The 18,061-nt window shown below is 47.0% G+C and overlaps 1 protein-coding gene across 8 annotated transcripts in view; it reads left to right on the top strand.

Moving 5' to 3' along the window:
- The window catches only part of RBFOX1 (RNA binding fox-1 homolog 1), a 2,433,924-nt gene that overhangs the window by 188,023 nt on the left and 2,227,840 nt on the right, over positions 1–18,061 (top strand). For all 8 annotated transcript variants that reach the window (XM_024984898.2, XM_059881313.1, XM_059881315.1 and 5 more), the window contains exon 2: positions 16,975–17,013. In XM_024984898.2, the coding sequence (XP_024840666.1) occupies positions 16,975–17,013 (39 nt within the window). The remainder of the gene's footprint in view (positions 1–16,974; positions 17,014–18,061) is intronic.

Raw genomic sequence — 18,061 nt, forward strand, 5'->3', positions numbered from 1 at the left:
CTCATCCCACTGCCTCTGACCAGGACTATTAGCCACAATACTCCTCTAACTGTTCTCTGTCTCTCGTCTCAGGCCTCCCAGATGGCGCTAGCAGGAAAGAACCTGCCTGCCAACACAGGAGACGCAAAAAGACATGGGTTCAATCCCTGGGTCATGAAGATCTCCTGGTGAAGGAAATGGCAACCCTCTCCAGAGGGAGAATTCCCTGGGCAGAGGAGCCTTGTGGGCTGTAGTCCATGGGGTCACAGAGGGTCGGACACATCTAAGGGAGCATGCATACACACTCCTGAGTCTCTCATTTCTCTCCTCCCCCAATCCTCACTGCTGTCAGGATGACCTTTCTGCAATGTAAGCCATAGACTTTTACTTTTCTTTTTAAATTAATTTTTTATTGGCGTATAGTTGCTTTACAGTGTTGTGGCTGCTGTACAGCAACCAGATTCAGCCATATGCTTACACACGTCCACTCTGTTTTCATATTGCCAGAGTACCAAGTGGAGCTCCCTGTGCTACCCAGCAGGTCCTCGTTAGCCATCCATTTTATACACATATACTTTTACTCTATTTTACCTGAAATTCTTCTGCATCTCTCCAAGGTCCTTAGGGTAGTTCACTGCTCGTGCATGAGCACTTCAAATAAGACCTTCTGCAATTTGGATTCTGTATACTTTGCCTCTTACAACTTTCTAGCAACTTCCTCCCTTAATTTTGTCCATCCATCCATCCACCCATACAGTATTTATCAAGCTCCTACTATGTGACAAGCAGTCGTGTAAGTGCTGAGTTTACAGTGGTGAACAAGATGGACATGGCCCTTGACCTCTTCAAGTTCCCTCTCAATAAACAAATGGGTAATTAGTAAATTAAGTGTGAAAGGTGTGGTGAAGCAAAAATAGGGCAATACAAGAGAGAATAATACAAGGAGATACAAGGCAATACAAGGGAGAGGGGAGGTGAACCAAGGGTCTTCCAAGATTCAGCTAAACATTCAGACTCATAAGAATTCCATGCTTCACGCTTAGCATCACAAGCTCTAGGAAGATAAAGGATGGGAAACCCAGCTGGTTGCTAGGGCAACACCAGGTGTTCCTCCTCCTCAGTGGTCCACGCAGCATCACTCCAGTGCAAGGAGATGAGTCCACCTTGGGCAGGGGTGACTCTGTCCCGGCTTAGAAGATGCCTGTGTCACAGAAGCCAGTATCTCTTGTCACGGTGCCACAGGCAGAGCTCTCAGGAATGCTGCAAGGAGCATCTTATTACCAAGCAGTGACGTCCAAGGCACGGCGTCCCATCAGGTGCTTGCAGTCCATTTATAGCTCTTCCCAGGCCAGATGCAGCATACCAGTGAGAGGTCATTTATACCCTGGGTAATGTTGCTTGGTAATAGAATTGACATCTCAGCTAATTAGGTTACCAGGGAGACAGTGTAAGGAAGTTAACTGAAGGTTAAGTTCTCATACAGACGGAGGAAGGGACTTGTTATCCCGTCTCTCACTGGGGGGTTTCCTTAGATAGAGTGGTCAGGGATCATACTGTTTTAGTTTAGTTCCCAAGTAGGAAAAAGGCGGGGAAGAGCATCGTGTTCAAAGAAAATGGGAAGTGTTTGGTGTTTTCCAGGAGGGTAAGTGAAAGGGAGAATCATAGGCAATGGGCTGAAGAGGTGGGCTGGGGTGATACCATGCTGTGTGAGGAGCTTGGGTTTTATGGGAAGTTTGAATTTTATTCCTTGTCCTTGCTCACTTAGAGTGAAATGCAGTGTTCTCACAGAGTGAATGCACACTCCCAGTGTTTCAGCTACGGAGTTGCCTGGCCAAAGTCCTTCATGCCTTCCTCTGTAAGAGTTTGTATCAAGGGGTGTTCTATTTTTTATTTTAGAGGAAGGATTTATTATTATTTGAAGCAAGCCAGGAGAACACTGGGATTTTTCCTAAAGCGGTGTCTCCAAGGGGTGTTCTAATATTGCCTTGCTGTATAACAATCAACCTTCAACTTAGAAACATATAACAATAACTATTTTATTAGACCTCTGACCTCTGGGTTAGAGGTTTGGACCAGTGTGGTGGTTAATTTGGTGTGTCAGCTTGACTTGGGCCACAGTGCTCAGATAGGTGGCCAAATATTCTTCTGAGCTTTCCTGAGATAGGGTATTTTTAGATGATATTTACCTTTAAATTGGTGGACTTTGAGTAAATCAGACTGCTAGCCGTCATGTAGGTGGGCCTTATCCAATCAGTTGAAGGTCTGAATAGAACCAAAACCCTACACTGAGCAAGAGGGAATTCTACAGCAGAAAGCTTTTGGACTTGAACTGCACAGAACCAGTAGGATAAGTAATATATCGAAAGACGTTTATTAAAAGGAATTGGCTCACATATTATGGAGCTTGGAAAGTCTACAATCTTTAAGGTTGGCCAGTGGGCTAGAGACTCGGGGAGGCAGATCCCTTATCTCAGTAGGGTGTTAAAGGACTTGGGGCCATGTTTACAAAGCCCAAACAGTATGTTATCTGGCTGTAAATTATTTGCATTTATCTCACCTGCAAAATACACTTGACTCTCCCAAGACCCCTTAACACTATTTTCCATTACGCCATCAAGCTTGGCTTAACACCAAGGATCTCGTAAAATTTATATAAGGTCTAGATATGGGTGAAGATCCTTGAATTGGGTTCCTTGGATATAATTCCTCTAGATCTGAAGACCTGTAAACTGAAGAGACAAATTATCTACTCCCCCACTATACCCAATAATAAATGATGAGACAACTGTAGGATAACTGTAATGAAAGTTCTCATTCAAAAAAGGGAAAACATAGCAGTCAGTTGCCCTAGTAATTCTGAAATTCAGCTTGGCATAAAAGGACCATTTCTTGGCTAAGTTTCAAAACAGGTCTCTGGGAATGATTTTTGTGGCTTTTGGCTCCATCCTCTGAGATCTTGATTCTGACCTTGGAGTCACCTATTTTTTCCCACATAAGAAATAGGCTATACTTGCAGCTGAGTAGATTTTTCAACTTTCTTTCTACCCATAGAAGTTTGGCCGTCTGAAAAGTGAAGGTGGAAGTGAAGTCACTCAGTTATGTCCGACTCTTTGCAACCCCCTGGACTGTAGCCAGCCAGGCTCCTCCGTCATGGTATTTTCCAGGCATGAATACTGGAGTGGGTTGCTATTTCCTTCTCCAGGGGATCTTCCTGATGCAGGGATCAAACCTGGGTCTCCCACACTGCAGGCAGACTCTTTACCATCTAAGCCACCAGGGAACCCCTTGGGGATTTGAAGGACTCATTTTATTAGCACTATCTCAGTTCTTTTTAGTCCAAGCTTGTATAAGTCCTTTTAAGACTCTGTGGATTTCTTATGTGTCAATTCATTGTCTATGTCATTTGAACAATGGCACTCCCATCTCTTTGAGATGAGTCCTCTGTCCTTGGGCCCCCTGGAGGGCCTCTGTGGAATAGCACACTTAATATCCTCAGAAAACCAAGACAACCAGACAACTAGGTTGTCTTCCAGTACCTCCTTAAGAGCCTCAGATGGGGTTTTGTTCAACTGAAATGGTCTAGGAGGCACCACCTTAAATATTTCTGTGATTTAAAAAATCGAAGTATATTTGATTTATAGTATTATGTTAGCTTCAGGTGTATAGCACAGTGATTAAGTATTTTTGTAGGTTATACTTTGTTGCAGATTATTATAAGATAATGGCTATAATTCTTCTTGCCAGACAGCAAATCCTGTTGCTTATCTATAGTAGTTTGTATCTATTAATCCCAAACTCCTAATTTGTTGCACTCTCCTTCTTTCTTCTCTTCGGCGTTTCTGAGATTTTAACAAAAGGATTTCAGTCACCATTGGCTTCATTTTTACTCTGAAACAAACATAATGTTCTGATAACAATCTGGAGTTCACCCGTGTCCTTTCTTACTTTGAGTGCCCTTTTGCCGGCTGGAAAGATTGTCCTGGATTTTTTATATTTACTGCCAGCTTTCCCCCAAATGATATCATTTATTCTTTAATCGAGCTATGTCCTTGCCCAGTTTAATACAGGCATCTGGAAGAAGCCCAGTGACACCTTCAATACTGCAGAAATTTTCTTAGATGCATTCTAGAGATGAGGGTTTAGGGCGCTTGGCCAGAGAGCCCTGGTCTTGAGAAATAAGTCCTTAAAATGAAGGCTACTGGTCTTGGAAAGTAATTAGCCCTTGACTTTGCCACTCACATTAGGGAGAACAATTCATAGCATTAGCCCAAAGCTTCTAGGGTTTTCATTAGGTATTATTTGGATGAAATAAGTTTTGTTTATGTTTATAATGTTGTGAATACCAAAGCAATAAATATGCACTGTGGGAAAAATGGAGACTATAGCAAAATATAAAAGAAATTGAAAATGAACAGAAAACAAATGTTAATTTTGTGGCACATGTCACTAAAAAAACTGCAACCATGTGCTTAAAACAAGCAGATTATTCTATGTGCTGCTGCTGCTGCTGCTAAGTTGCTTCAGTCGTGTCTGACTCTGTGTGACCCCATAGACGGCAGCCCATCAGGCTCCCCCGTCCCTGGATTCTCCAGGCAAGAACACTGGAGTGGGTTGCCATTTCCTTCTCCAATGCATGAAAGTGAAAAGTGAAAGTGAAGTCGCTCAGTTGTGTCTGACTCTTCACAACCCCGTGGACTGCAGCCCACAAGGCTCCTCTGTCCATGGGATTTTCCAAGCAAGAGTACTGGAGTGGGGTGCCATTGCCTTCTCCGATTCTATGTACTCTGATGCTTAAAAGATGTAATGCATAAGCCCATTTCTTCATGTCATTAAACATAACATTGGAGCATGATTTCCAAAGGTTACATAATGTTGAATTGTATGACTGTGATATACTTCACTTAACCTGTCCCCTGTCGTTGGACGTTTGGGTTATTTCAACATTGTGGTGGGTTGTTTGGCTCAGGTAGGATGAGACCGAGTGAAGTTCACTTTGTCTGTCATGACCTTTGGCACCTTTCGCGGGTTACATTTATTTTGGGGAACAGATTTGAAAGGTTGTGGAAGAAGTAGACCTACTCTGTTTTGTCCTCTGAGAGCATGTGCCCCCTTCTGTCTCTCAACCAGAGCTCAGCCCAGCGCCCAGGACAGAGGATACCTCATTAACTGTGAGAGTATGTGAGAGCCTCGGCTGCTGCTTGCTGACCAAGCTCACTTACGAGATGACAACTCCCACCCACGAACAAGAACTAGCTCGAAAGCCCTTCCATATTTAATTCCTCAGGGGTAGAAAGTTGTCTTCTAGGCGGAAAAACACTTTAAAAACAGAATAGGCAAACGCTTGTGTAAATCATTAATAAATCTGTTTACTGTTTTTATTTGCATTAGAGATCAAATTAAATATTGCATTAAGTGAGTTAAATATTAATATTGCATTAAATATATATTGCATTTTAAAAATTGAATAGTAGATGCTCTTCCTTGAAGTTGGATTATAAAGGGTTTAGCACAACATCCCAGCATGTGCCGACTGTGTGTGGTTGCTTTCTGTGTCACTGTTGATTTATTAGAGTCCATAGGAACAAGGGGAAAGGCGAGAGTCCTCAGGGGCTTGCAGATGGCTGGTGTGGCTAGCAGGGCAGTGCTGCACAGGGATAGTTGGTGTCTGATGGCAGGAGGAGAGAGGAGAGAGAGGAGGAGAGGAGAGGAGGAGGGAAGAGAGGAGAGGAGGAGGGAAGAGAGGAGAGGAGGAGAGGAGAGGAGGAGAGAAGAGAGGAGAGGAGGGGAGAAGAGAGGAGAGGAGGGGAGAGGAGAGGAGAGGAGGGGAGAAGAGAGGAGAGGAGGGGAGAAGAGAAGAGAGGAGGGGAGAAGAGAGGAGAGGAGGGGAGAAGAGAGGAGAGGAGCAGAGAAGAGAGGAGAGGAAGAGAGAAGAGAGGAGAGGAGAAGAGAGGAGAGGAGGAGAGAAGAGAGGAGAGGAGAGGAGAAGAGAGGAGAGGAGGGGAGAAGAGAGGAGAGGAGAGGAGAAGAGAAGAGAGGAGGGGAGAAGAGAGGAGAGGAAGAGAGGAGAGGAGGAGAGAAGAGAAGAGAGGAGGAGAGAGGAGAGGAGGGGAGGAGAGAGGAGAGGAAGGGAGGAGAGAGGAGAGGAGGGGGAAGAGAGGAGAGGAGGGGGGAAGAGAGGAGAGGAGGGGGGAAGAGAGGAGAGGAGGGGGGAAGAGAGGAGAGGAGGGGGGAAGAGAGGAGAGGAGGGGGGAAGAGAGGAGAGGAGGGGGGAAGAGAGGAGAGGAGGGGGGAAGAGAGGAGAGGAGGGGGGAAGAGAGGAGAGGAGCAGGGGGATATATAATTTACTGTGCACCTATTATTTACCAAGGGCTTCCCTGGTGGCTCAGTGGTAAAGAATCCACCTGCCAGTGCAGGAGATGCAGGTTTGATCCCTGGGTTGGGAAGATTCCCTGGAGAAGGAAATGGTAGCCCACACAAGTATTCTTGCCTGGAAAATCCTATGCACAGAGAAGCCTGGTGGGCTACAGTCCATGGGTTTGCAAAAGAGTCGGACATGACTTAGAGACTAAACAACATTATTTACCATGTATTGTCCTAAGGGATTTGCATGGATTATCTCATTTCATTTCCTTAGAGACCAATGAAACAGGTATGTTTATTGTTCTACCTCACACAGGTGAGTCTCAGAGAGGTTGGGAGATGTGCACAGGGACTCATAGTCTTGGTGGGGTGATCATGGGCAGAGTCATCACTTTCTTAACTATGATCCTTTGCTCTTTCTTGAAGGAGGAGCTTACAGGTTGATGTTAATAAAAATGGACTCAAGGATTTTAAGGAATTTTAAATTTTGGTTGTCTTTACTCCTAAGAACAAGGGAACATGGTGGAATTTAGACCCACTTGTCCCTCCAACCTCACCTAATAGCACCTTTTAGGTGCTCTGTGTCTCCAACTTGGATGCAAGCCCCAGAGTTCAGGAAGTGCCCCTGGCTCCTGTGGATTGCCAGTTCACCAAGCACAGTGCCAGGACACAGCAGGCCCCAGGAAATAGTGGTGCAGTGAAGGAATGAATGAGTGAATGAATGAATGTGTAAGTGAAGGAATGAATGAATGAATGAGTGAACGAGTGAATGAATGAACAAAGGAATGAGGCAGCCAGGTGACAGAACAGAGGATGATTCCTTCCAAGTTGGGGCTCTCTCACTTGTAGGGCCGCACACTGAGGGATTTAAAAGTGGAGTGGAACTGGGATGCTGTCCTTTCCGTGTCCACGCTATGGCAGACGCAGAACCCTCCCTTTGAGAAGGGACTGAACCTAGCTCTGAGCAGTGTGGACAGATGACAGCCTCCAGCGTCAACACCCTGGGGCCGCCTCAGCCCCTGAGCTGCCTTGCTCTGCCCGGTCCCAGCCGTTGACTGCATGGCTGTGGGCCTAGGGCCTGGCCGTTTCTGCCCGACACAGGACTCCTCTAAGGGGCACTTGAGTCTGGAGTCCCCGGTGAGCAGCCAGAAACTGTCGGGTCTGCAGCCCGGCCTGACAGCTTCCTTTGTCCAATGCTGCCTCCTGCCTTCTCCTCTCACAGCTGTGTCAGTGTCCTGTGGTTGCAGTAAAAACTGATGATGAACTGGGTGCCTTAAAGCAGCAGAATTTTTTCCTCTCGTGCTTCTGGAGGCCGGAAGTCCAAAGTCCAGGGGGCTGTACTCCCTTGAAGGCTCTGAGAGGGACCCCACCTGTCTCTTCCAGCTTCTGTGGCTCCAGGTCTTCCTTGGCTTGTGGCTTCGTCACTCCAGTCTCTGCCTCTGTCTTCACATCACCCTCTTCTCAGAGTCTGTTCTGTCTCAAACCTTCCTTTTCTCTCTTAAGAACACTGTCTTTGGATTTATGTGTTAGTCACTCCATCGTGTCCAACTCTTTGCAGCCCCGTGGAGCGTAGCCCGCCGGGCTCCTCTGTCCATGGGATTTTCCAGGCAAGAATATTGGAGTGGGTTTCCATTTTCTTCTCCAGGGGATCTTCCCAACCCAGGGATCGAACCCAGGTCTCCTGCATTGCAGGTGAATTCTTTACCGTTTGAGCCACTAGGGAAGCCTGTCTTTGGATGTAGGGCCCCCTAGTCCAGTGTGACCTCATCTTACCTTGATTACATCTGCAAAGACCGTTTCCCAAATAAGTCACATGCGCAGGTTCTGGGGGATTGGACTTGAACATATTTTTTCGGGGGAGGACACTATTGAGCTCCCACTCAGATGTTACTCCCCAGTAAGTCTTTTGCACACCTGACACCCCCTTGGCATCTGCTTTTCAGGAGACTTAGTTGACAGGCTTTCTTCCCTCATCTGGAGTGTTCTGTTCCTTGCCTGTTATGATATTCCACTTCTGCTTAAATAACTTTTTTTTTTTTTTTTTTGCTTTCCTGAGTCACTTGGAAGTTGCCTGAGGGCAAGTGTGTGTCCTTCTGCACAAGGGCAAGCATGACCTTTCATGTATGTGAAAGAATCTGGGAATGAGAGAGGACCTGGAATTAGATGAAGCAGGTTTGAATCCCAGCTCACCAACCACGGGGACCCTGAGACCTTTTACTTCTCTGTTTTCATGCTCTGTGAATCAGACACAATAATAATATTCACCTTCCATGTGGTCTTTTTGTGAGGATTAAATATTTTAATTCATGTTTGATAGGGGGGTGGGTGGGGGTTGCCCCTGTTCTCTCCGCAGCATTACCACTTCTCTTCCTCACCCCTGTCCATCTTTTAAAGGGTCTATAAATCTCCTTTGAAGAAGGAGGGGCACCTGTGAAAGTGAGGGGCACATGGAGAGGTTCCGTCGGGGCAGTAGGAGTCCTTCTGGACTACCGACGGTCCTGGGGCAGCTGTTCGTGGAAGGCTCTTTCCAGGTGTTGCTGGGGCTCCTTATCTTGGGTTATGTGACCTCCCTCAAAGGGGCAAGATTGTTCTGTAGGCCTTGGCTTGGCAGCTGCCTTTGGATATCAGAAAGACTGAGTACTGTTTCTTTTTCTTTTCGCTCCTGCTAAAGTAACCCTAATCTTCCTGGAGGCAAGGAAGAGGCCTCTGATTGATGGAAAGTCTTATATAAGGAAAGGCATCAAGGAAAAGCACCAAGTTCAATCCAGGTTCTAATCCTGCTGCAGGAGCAAAGTGGGTATCGTGTGAAAGTCGCTCAGTTGTGTCCGACTCTTTGCGACCCCATGGACTGTATAGTTCATGGAATTCTCCAGGCCAGAATGCTGGAATGGGTAGCCTTTTCCTTCTCCAGGGGATCTTCCCAACCCAGGGATCAAACCCAGGTCTCCCGCATTGCAGGCAGATTCTTTACCAGCTAAGCCACAAGGGAAGCCCCTTATGTGGGTATAGTGTAGCAGCTGTTATGAGTATTGTTGCTCCGTGTCCCAGTGTCATTGTTTTCGTCATCAGGGCGGGGAGTCAAGGACACGCTCGGATGTCAAGGTGGAAATTCTGCTCATGAAATGGGCAACATGGAAGAAGTGTCTGCAGAAATGCTCTGCTGGGTTGTGGTGCGGGGAATGGATGGAGATGATGCAAGCAAGCCCGGTTCTTTCCTGCAGGTTTGCATTCTTGCTGTGCCTTCTAGGAGATGGCAGGCTGGGCAGGAAACAGGAGATGGTAGGCTTGCTCAGAGGTGACTTCACCTCATCCTGGTCTTCCTGTTTGCAGGGTCGTGAGAGCAGAGGATAGGTCCAGTTGCGTGGAGGAGTGACCTCTGAGCTTCCCGAGAGAGAGTGGTGTGATCATTAGATACCAGGATCCTGCTCTGCACTGCCCTCTGCCCCTCTCTCCCCCTCTTCCCTTCTCTCTTTCATTCCCCACTCCTTCCTTCACCACTTCCTTCCGCCCCCAGATGGGTGAGTAGGGGGGTAGGTGGGGAGACGAGCCTGCAGCAGGGGACAGTACCTCATTACTGCACTGGGTGCTGCTCAGAATCAGAACTGTGGGCCCTACAGCTCCCGCAGCAGCCAACCAGGCTCTGACGAAAGTTTCATGTGGTTTTTTCTTCCGTTTAAAGCCTGTGGGGGTATCTTCAGTGGAGCAGAAAGGGGTAGAGTTCACCTTAATCCTTCTCTGTCCCATATTTCTGCCTCTAAGTGGATCCAAGCCTGCGCCTTATAATTATCTCAAAAATAGACCGGATAGCCACGGTGCATTCAGTGGGTTTCCTTGGTGGTGTCTAATGAAACAGCGCGGGGAGAAGGAGAGAACCTGGTGGCAGGGTGGATAGATGGCCCTGCGTCTGTTAATCTCACATTTCATCTCCGTTTAAGCAGTCTCGGAGCTCATTAATTGTCTTTCTGAGAAGAGCCAGGCATTTATCTTTGAGAGCCATCTAGCCTTACTGAGTTCATCCAGGCTAAAGAGAAGAGGAGGGGCTGACCGTGGCTGTCCACCTAATTTTGCTGAACAAGAAATAGATACTTAGACACAGTGATGGCTCTTGATCTGTTTTGCCTGATTGCTCAGCCACCCGAAAGCTGGTACCGATGGCTGCCCTCCCACCAACCGTGGATGAGAGCGTCGCTTCCCCACGCCATCACGGCTTGGAAGATCACCCGTCTCTTTCTGACATAGGGTGGAATTCTGTCAACGCCTACATCATAGAAACAAACATAAAAGAAACTCATAGAGCTGCCTAATGCACACAGAGTACCTGTCTGTTTTAAACAAACCCAGATGCACAGCTGTGCAGATTTTATGAGAAGGATAAAGTACAATGACTCTTTATATGCTGTAATATTTTTTTAACCATCAAGTCCCTCTGACTCCTTTAAAGTAGATGTTGAATGTTGATGGATAGGCATGTATGCGTGCCAAGTCACTTCAGTCGTGTCAGACTCTTTGTGACCCCATGGACTGTAGCCCCCTGGGCTGTTCTGTCTGTGGGATTCTCCAGGCAAGAGTACTGGAGTGGGTTGCCATGCCCTTCTTGCCAACCCAGGGGTCAAACCCGCATCTCTTACATCCCTGCATTGGCGGGCGGGTTCTTTACCACTAGTGCCACCTAGAAAGCCCCGAAGAATAAGTATATAAACGATAGTACATTCGTAGAACAGAATGCCACGCAGTTGCTAAAAAAGGAAGTGATGGCTCCACGCCGGGGGTTCTCAGCTGGTGATCCCCTTGGGGGGGACCCTTGGCTGTGTCTGGAGACATTTTTGGTTGTCGCCTTTGGGGGAGAGGATGTGGTCCTGGCATCTAGTGGGTAGAGGCCAGGGGTGTTGTTAATAACCGTTGTTGTTAACAGTGGTTAACAGCATTATGCTACAATGCACATGACCGCCCAGCCCTGCACCACAAAGACTTTTCCCGTCCAAATTTTCAACAGTGCTGCAATCAAGAAACTCCATCCTACGTGAGTTGTCTGGAAAAAATTTTCATACTCTATTGTTAAGTTTATAAAAAGCAACTATGTAGTTCAGCATCTATAGCACCAACCCATGTTTTTAAATTAAAAAGTGTACATTGTGGGCATCTGTATATGTATGCATAGGTAGATATATTTGAGCAAGTTTAGGGAAAAGACCAGAAGAATAACATGTCTAATTTGTATTGTTTTTTTTTTCAGGGGTGAGCTTGGTGAATAGTAGGGGGCTTTCTTAATTTATAATTCAGAAAAGAATGGTAGGAAAATCACATTGATTTTGATTTGTATAGATTCGACGGACACCCTACCTTTCCAGGATCACACACGCTGCAAAATGGATTTTCACAGGGGCAGCACATACATTGCTTTTCAAGGGACTGTTATGTGAGGCTATCTAGATGAATGCTATAAATGAGATTTTTATAGGAGACTCTTTCTTTTCATTGCCCAGTGTCTGCCATTAGTTACAGCCGAGCCTGGCAATACTAGGTCTTGATTTCTTAAACAAACAAAATAAAATGAAACTCCGATTATGGGGGACTAAACAGCTCCTAGTGGCTAAAGAGGCATAATAAGTCTTTAAAACCACATCACGGCACAATGAGATGACCAACACTCAGAAAAAAACAACTGCAGTAGAATATTCATTTTGACCAAATGGTCCTGCTGGTCCTTTGCTTTCAGCCAAGCGGTTTTCAGTAGCACAAAGAGACTTTTCCAGAAGCATCTATTATTATGCAGTTATTATGCGGTAACCAGACCAGGGAGGAGGGCGCAGTGCAAGAGACACAGCTGCTGTGGATCAAGAGGAACTGAACATGGGGCTGAGTGAGAGGAGGCACCCCGGCTTTGGGCTCCGTGGGCTGGCAGAACTGGGATGTGCTTCTCCCACCCGGGAGATGGAAGAGGCGCAGCTGGTGAAACGAGGCGCGCATAGCTTGGCCCGTGTGATGTTGAAATGTCAGTGGGATGCCTGTGTGGACAGAGCAAGAGGACAGCCAGTTTGTTGGGTCTGGAGCTCAGGACGGCAGCCATGACCAGACACGCACACTGGGTCCTGGAGAAGGTGGGGGCTGCGGTCTGGGTGGGACCATAAGTGCTTCCAAGGGAGGGGGCGTTGTGTGCTTGCAGAGGTGAGTCCTAGAGGACGCTGGAGTTCCCTGGATAGGGTAGGAAGTGGAGCCCGAAGGATGAAGGGTGTTGGGAAAGGATGTCAGAGAGGAGACAGATGGAGCTTTAAGACTCACTACAGAGGGTTTACGGAAGGTGAGAGGGGATGAGGGTCCTGGGCTGTGTGGTGAAGCTGTTTGGGTGGGAGGGGGTGGTGGGCACTGAGGAGTAAGTGAGAAGGTGGGAGCCCCCATGAGCTCTTCTGCAGAGCTGTGGCCTCTCTTGTGTTTGTGATTCCCGAGTTCCTGTCTGCTCCTCCTCCCTGACTCTGGGTGCCCTCGGGGACCGTGTCCACTTGTGCTTCTCGTTGTGTCTCCAATATCGTGCATAGTTCTGGTGGGAAGACGGAAAAAAGGAAAGAGAACCCAGCTTTTACAGTGTCTAATGGAGGTGAGGGGGTAAGGAAGAGAAGGGCCCAGAGAAGGAGGAGGTGTAGAAGGAGGGCTTGAAGATACAGGGAGGGAGGTTGGACAGAGTAGGCACGGGGCTTGGTTCTGAGACCCCAGGAGAGAGGTCTGTGTTGGTTCGCCCCATTACACATAGACCCTGGGCTCCACCTTACCCCTGCCCTCTCGCCGAGCGCCTCCCTTGTAAGCCGAGGTCAGAGACCCACCTGAGCCTGCACCCTGGACCAGGCACCGATGCGGGAGAAGGCAGGCGACCTGCCCCGTCTGTGCCTTTCCACACAGGCAGGCAGGACGAGCCCTCTTGTTTGTACTTTGCAAACGGGAGAGAAAAACACCAGAGTCCTGCCTGGTCTAACAGTCTTTGGGAGGGGTAGGAAAAACAGCTCAACATTTATTCTGTGAGTTACCTGCTTCCAGACTGTAGCTGTAGCTCTGTCATGTCCCCAAAGATTTCTTTTCATGTGGACGATCTGTGCTGACTGGTCCTCCCCCATGTTCATTGTTAATCTGTGGTGTGTGAACTTGACCAACGGTGATAATAAATACTCATAGCAGTTCTGGGTATTTTTGTCCTAAGTCTTCATTGCTGTAAACACCTTTGCTGCAAACATTTTTGCCCATAACTAGTTGGCTGTAGGGAAATTTTGCCATAAAGGATAAAATAACTGGTTAACAGTTGGTTTCATTTCTCCATTGACGCAGGCCGCCCATTTTTGTCTTTCGTCAATCTCAGCCCTCATGATGGTCTAAACAGTGATGAGTAGACGGTTGTCTTAAAACAGTGAATGGTGACAAATATGTACATTGACTTGATAGAAAATACTTGATAGATAAAACTTACTGTAAGTGTGAAATAATGCAAAGCCAAGTCACATATTATACTAGAAAATGGTAACACTAGTTTGCAAATCCTTTTGTGATTTGAAGGACCAGAGTTGATCCCATGTTTCCAGTAGAACTTGGAATGTGCGCCAGTGGACACATGTCAGTCTGCCAAGAAGAAACAGCAGTGACTCATGGTTTAGTTACAAGCATGCATCCTGGCCTTTGGGCTCCCCTGGTGGCTCAGGTAGTAAAGCATTTGCCTGCAATGCAAGAAACCTGGGTTCACTCCCTGGGGCAGGAAGATCTCCTGGAGAAGGGAATGGATACCCTCTCCAATATGCATCAGATGTCTTTAAAACCACATCATGGCAAACCGAGATGACCAACACTCAGAAAAACAACTGCTGTAGGATATTCATTTTGACCAACCTGAATATTCATTGGGGTACTGATGCCAAAGCTGAAGCTCCAATACTTTGGCCACCTGATGCAAAGAGCTGACTCACTGAAAAAGACCCTAATGCTGGGAAAGATTGAGGGCAGGAGGAGAAGGGGACAACAGAGGATGAGACAGTTGGATGGCATCACTGACTCAATGGACATGAGTTTGAGCAAACTTAGCAAATGAACAACAACAGCAGCAAATCCTGGGGTCTGAACCTGATCACTCTCGGTTATTTGTCCAGTATCGCTGTGAATCTGCATGAATTTTATTTTTTAAATTAATTTTTTAGTGTATAGTTGATTTACGATGTTGTGTTAGGTTCTGCTGTATAGCAAAGTGATTTAGTTATAAAAGACTCTGATGCTGGGAGGGATTGGGGGCAGGAGGAGAAGGGGACGACAGAGGATGAGATGGCTGGATGGCGTCACCGACTCGATGGACGTGAGTCTGAGTGAACTCCGGGAGTTGGTGATGGACAGGGAGGCCTGGCGTGCTGCGATTCATGGGGTCGCAGAGAGTCGGACACGACTGAGCAACTGAACTGAACTGAACTGATACGTATATCCACTTTTTTTTTCAGATTCTTTCCCCACACAGGTCATTACAGAGCACTGAATGGAGTCCCCTGTGCTTCCTGTTATCTGTTTTATACATAGCGTATATAGTATTGTGTGCATATTTCAATCCAGTCTCCCAGTTTACCCCTCTCCCTGCCCCTTGCCCCCTTGGTAACTGTAAGTTTGTTTTCTATATCTGTGACGCTATTTCTGTTTTGTAAATACGTTCAGTTGTACCAGTGCTTTTAGACGCCACATGTAAGGATACCGTCTGATATTTGTCTTTCTCTGCCTGACTTACTTCACTCAGTGTGATAAGCTCTAGATCCATACATGTCAGTGCAAAGGCCGTCACGTGTCCTTTTTATGGATGAATAATGTTCCATCGCATAGATCTACATGCATTTTATACATGTGTGCAAATATTTTGTATTTCACAATAAATTCTTAAATTTTGTTACTCATTTTTTCTTGTTTCGTTATGTCCTTTTTAATGTCCCTCTTTAGTTTTTTGTTATTTTATCTTTTACAGCAAATCGCTTCATGGTCAATTAGTTTTGCAGTGAAAACGTTTGTGGTGAAAACGCTTGCGGCAAAGATGCTTATGGCAAAAAACGTTGGTCCGGGCTGATAGCATCTCTTGAGACTGGGATCTTTGATGAGTGCCCTCTGTGGACTGGGTGTGTGGTATTTAATCCCCACGACCACCCAGTGAAGTAGGAGGGGAGCCTGGAGTTCAGCAGGGGTGGGTGGGAGGTCACAGTGGAATGTTATCTTCTCAGTGGCTGTGAGAAGAGCTCTGCTGTACCCGAGACCTTGGACTGAACGTCCCCTCTCTTTGTCTTTAAGGTACTGGCTTGGTTAAGCTCCCCACAGCTTGTTGGGCCTGAAGCCTGGGGACTGGGACTAGCCAGTGCCAGGGCATTTTCTTTTGTCCAGCAGGGTCCAGGAAAGGGCTTCTCTTGCTTCTCTTCCGTGAATCTGAGGTGCTGGTGGAGGTCACAGGCGTGTGATGAAGGGGCTTGATCTGGATTTAACGTGGGGAAAAGGGGAGGACGTAGTGTCTTCTCTCCTTTTCATTGGGAAACCATCTGGACCAATAGGAAATAAGATGGAAACACGAGCCAAGGGCAGAGGGAGAGAGGAAGGGAGGGAAGGTTTACTTGGCATGGACAGTGATGTCCTGGGCTCGGGGGCAGGCTGGCCCTGGGGTTTGCATTTCACAAAGTGTCCTTGCAACTCGACTTTTCCCTTTCATCTCAGCTGGGACCCCTTCTGTGCTGGGAGCTGGCCTGGCATTCTGAGAACAAGTGGAGCATGTGCGTGAGTCAGTCAGAAGCATGGGGACTCTTTGGGGCTCCCAAGTAGGGTGTGGCTTTTTGTTCTGTGAAAGTGTGCTTACAGTCAACTGAACTGCTTAGAAAAAAGACCAAATTCCATGTGTTGACCTTCAAGGCCAGACGTGATCTGGCCCCTGCCTGCCTCTCTGATGTCTGACCGTCCCCAGAGACTCCAGCCTTCCTGCCCCTGTCCACTCCTGCCTGCCCCGGGGCCTTTGCACCTGATGTTCCTGCACTGAACATACCTGCTCCAGATGTGTCCAGCTCCTCGCCGCCTGCTTCTCAGCCCTCTCTCACCCTCAGCATAAAATAGCGCCCGTCATTCTCCATCCCATTGTTTTTTTAACCATTGTTGGACTTTTCACTACCTGACATTATCTTCACTTTTGGTAATTTATTACCTTCCTTATTTGCTATGTCCTTCTTCCTCTCTCCCACCTGGTGGCAGGGGCCTGCCATCCTGTTTATTGTGAAAGACATGGAGCCAGCAGTGGCATCTGGCATGTGCTGGCACCACATCAGTATCTTGGGAATGAATTGATCAAATATTTCTTTCCAAGGAATGTAGTTATTTTGTCTAAGAGAAAAACAAGGGAGGGACCTCCCTGGTGGTCCAGTGGTTAAGACTTCGCCTTCCAGTGTGAGGGGTGAGGGCTCAATCCCTGGTCAGGGAGCTAAAAATCCTACATGCCTCGGGGCCAAAACACCAAACCATAAAACAGAAGCAATACGGTAACAAATTCAGTAAAGACTTTAAAGATGTTCCATATCAAAAAATCTTTAAAAAGAAAAACAAAGGAAAAGCAGTTGTTTTCAATGCAAAACTCAACGTTTCTTGTCTTTGTCTTTTTCTATGCAGGATCTACCGTCCCTGCCGTACAGCCTGGTCGAGGGTCAGGTAAGTACTCATTTTGTCCTGACTTAGGATTGCTGTTAAGTCTGGTGGAAAGGAAAGAGCTAAACACGTCTCTTGTTTTCTATTACTGTGCAAACCCAGCCCAGCCATGCAGTGGGCGTGGCTAAGGAGGCGGGTGGGCACTGCCAGCGCTCAGAGCCTATCATTTTTTTTAACCTTGTTACCAGGCGCAGATGTCCAATCCCATGCTCAAGGCAGACATCTCTAATCATCTACAGCACAATTCAACCCTTCCAGAGAACAGTTACTACTGATTGATCAGGGAAGGCTGGTGAGATGACGCTTACTTGCGCCCTTGATGTATGCGCTCTAGGTGGGTGGTTAGGTGGCTTCTCTTTAGGAACAATGAGAGTAATTGTCAGGAATCTTGCCCTTTCCTCTGTCTTCCAGCATTACCCCTGCCACATTTTTTTTAGCGTTCAAGCCACCAGAGCTTGGCCTTATAAGAATATAATTGAACAAAACGGATCTATACCTTGGGGCAAAGCCTTTTTTTTTATTGATTCCAACTCTACATTATTATTGTTGCTTAATGAGGAACTAATGTAATTTCTAATGAAGCCACATGGCCCTCAGACAGACAAAGGCAGGTTTTATTTCCCTCGTGATGCTGTTTCGTCTCTTCAGTTAAAACCCGGGAAGGAAAATTAATACAGATGTAAAGGATTTTTTTTCCTTTCTCTGAGATCAGTGTCAAGGCGGCAACTTTTTATTACTCATGTAAATTTCCTTTTTGATGGGATTGGAGAGAGGGTGTGGCTGGCTCTCGAGTGGACTGGAGATGCGGTAAGTGGTGGAAGAGGCTTCATGGAGAGACTGAACCAGTGGTCTCTGTCGTTTGAGTGGTGATTAGAGAGAGCTCTGTGCTCCGCCGCCCCCTCCCCACCTCCCAGCATCACTATCATTTGAAGCAATGCTCCCCAGGCTCCTGCTGTCTGCTGCAAGCTACTGACAGAAGAGTCTGAGGAACTGTGGGTTTTTTTTGGGGGAAGTAATTCATTGATTGGAGAAGGCAATGGCACCCCACTCC

The sequence above is a fragment of the Bos taurus genome, chromosome 25, assembly GCF_002263795.3.
Source record: "Bos taurus isolate L1 Dominette 01449 registration number 42190680 breed Hereford chromosome 25, ARS-UCD2.0, whole genome shotgun sequence".
Classification (NCBI taxonomy): Eukaryota; Metazoa; Chordata; class Mammalia; order Artiodactyla; family Bovidae; genus Bos; species Bos taurus.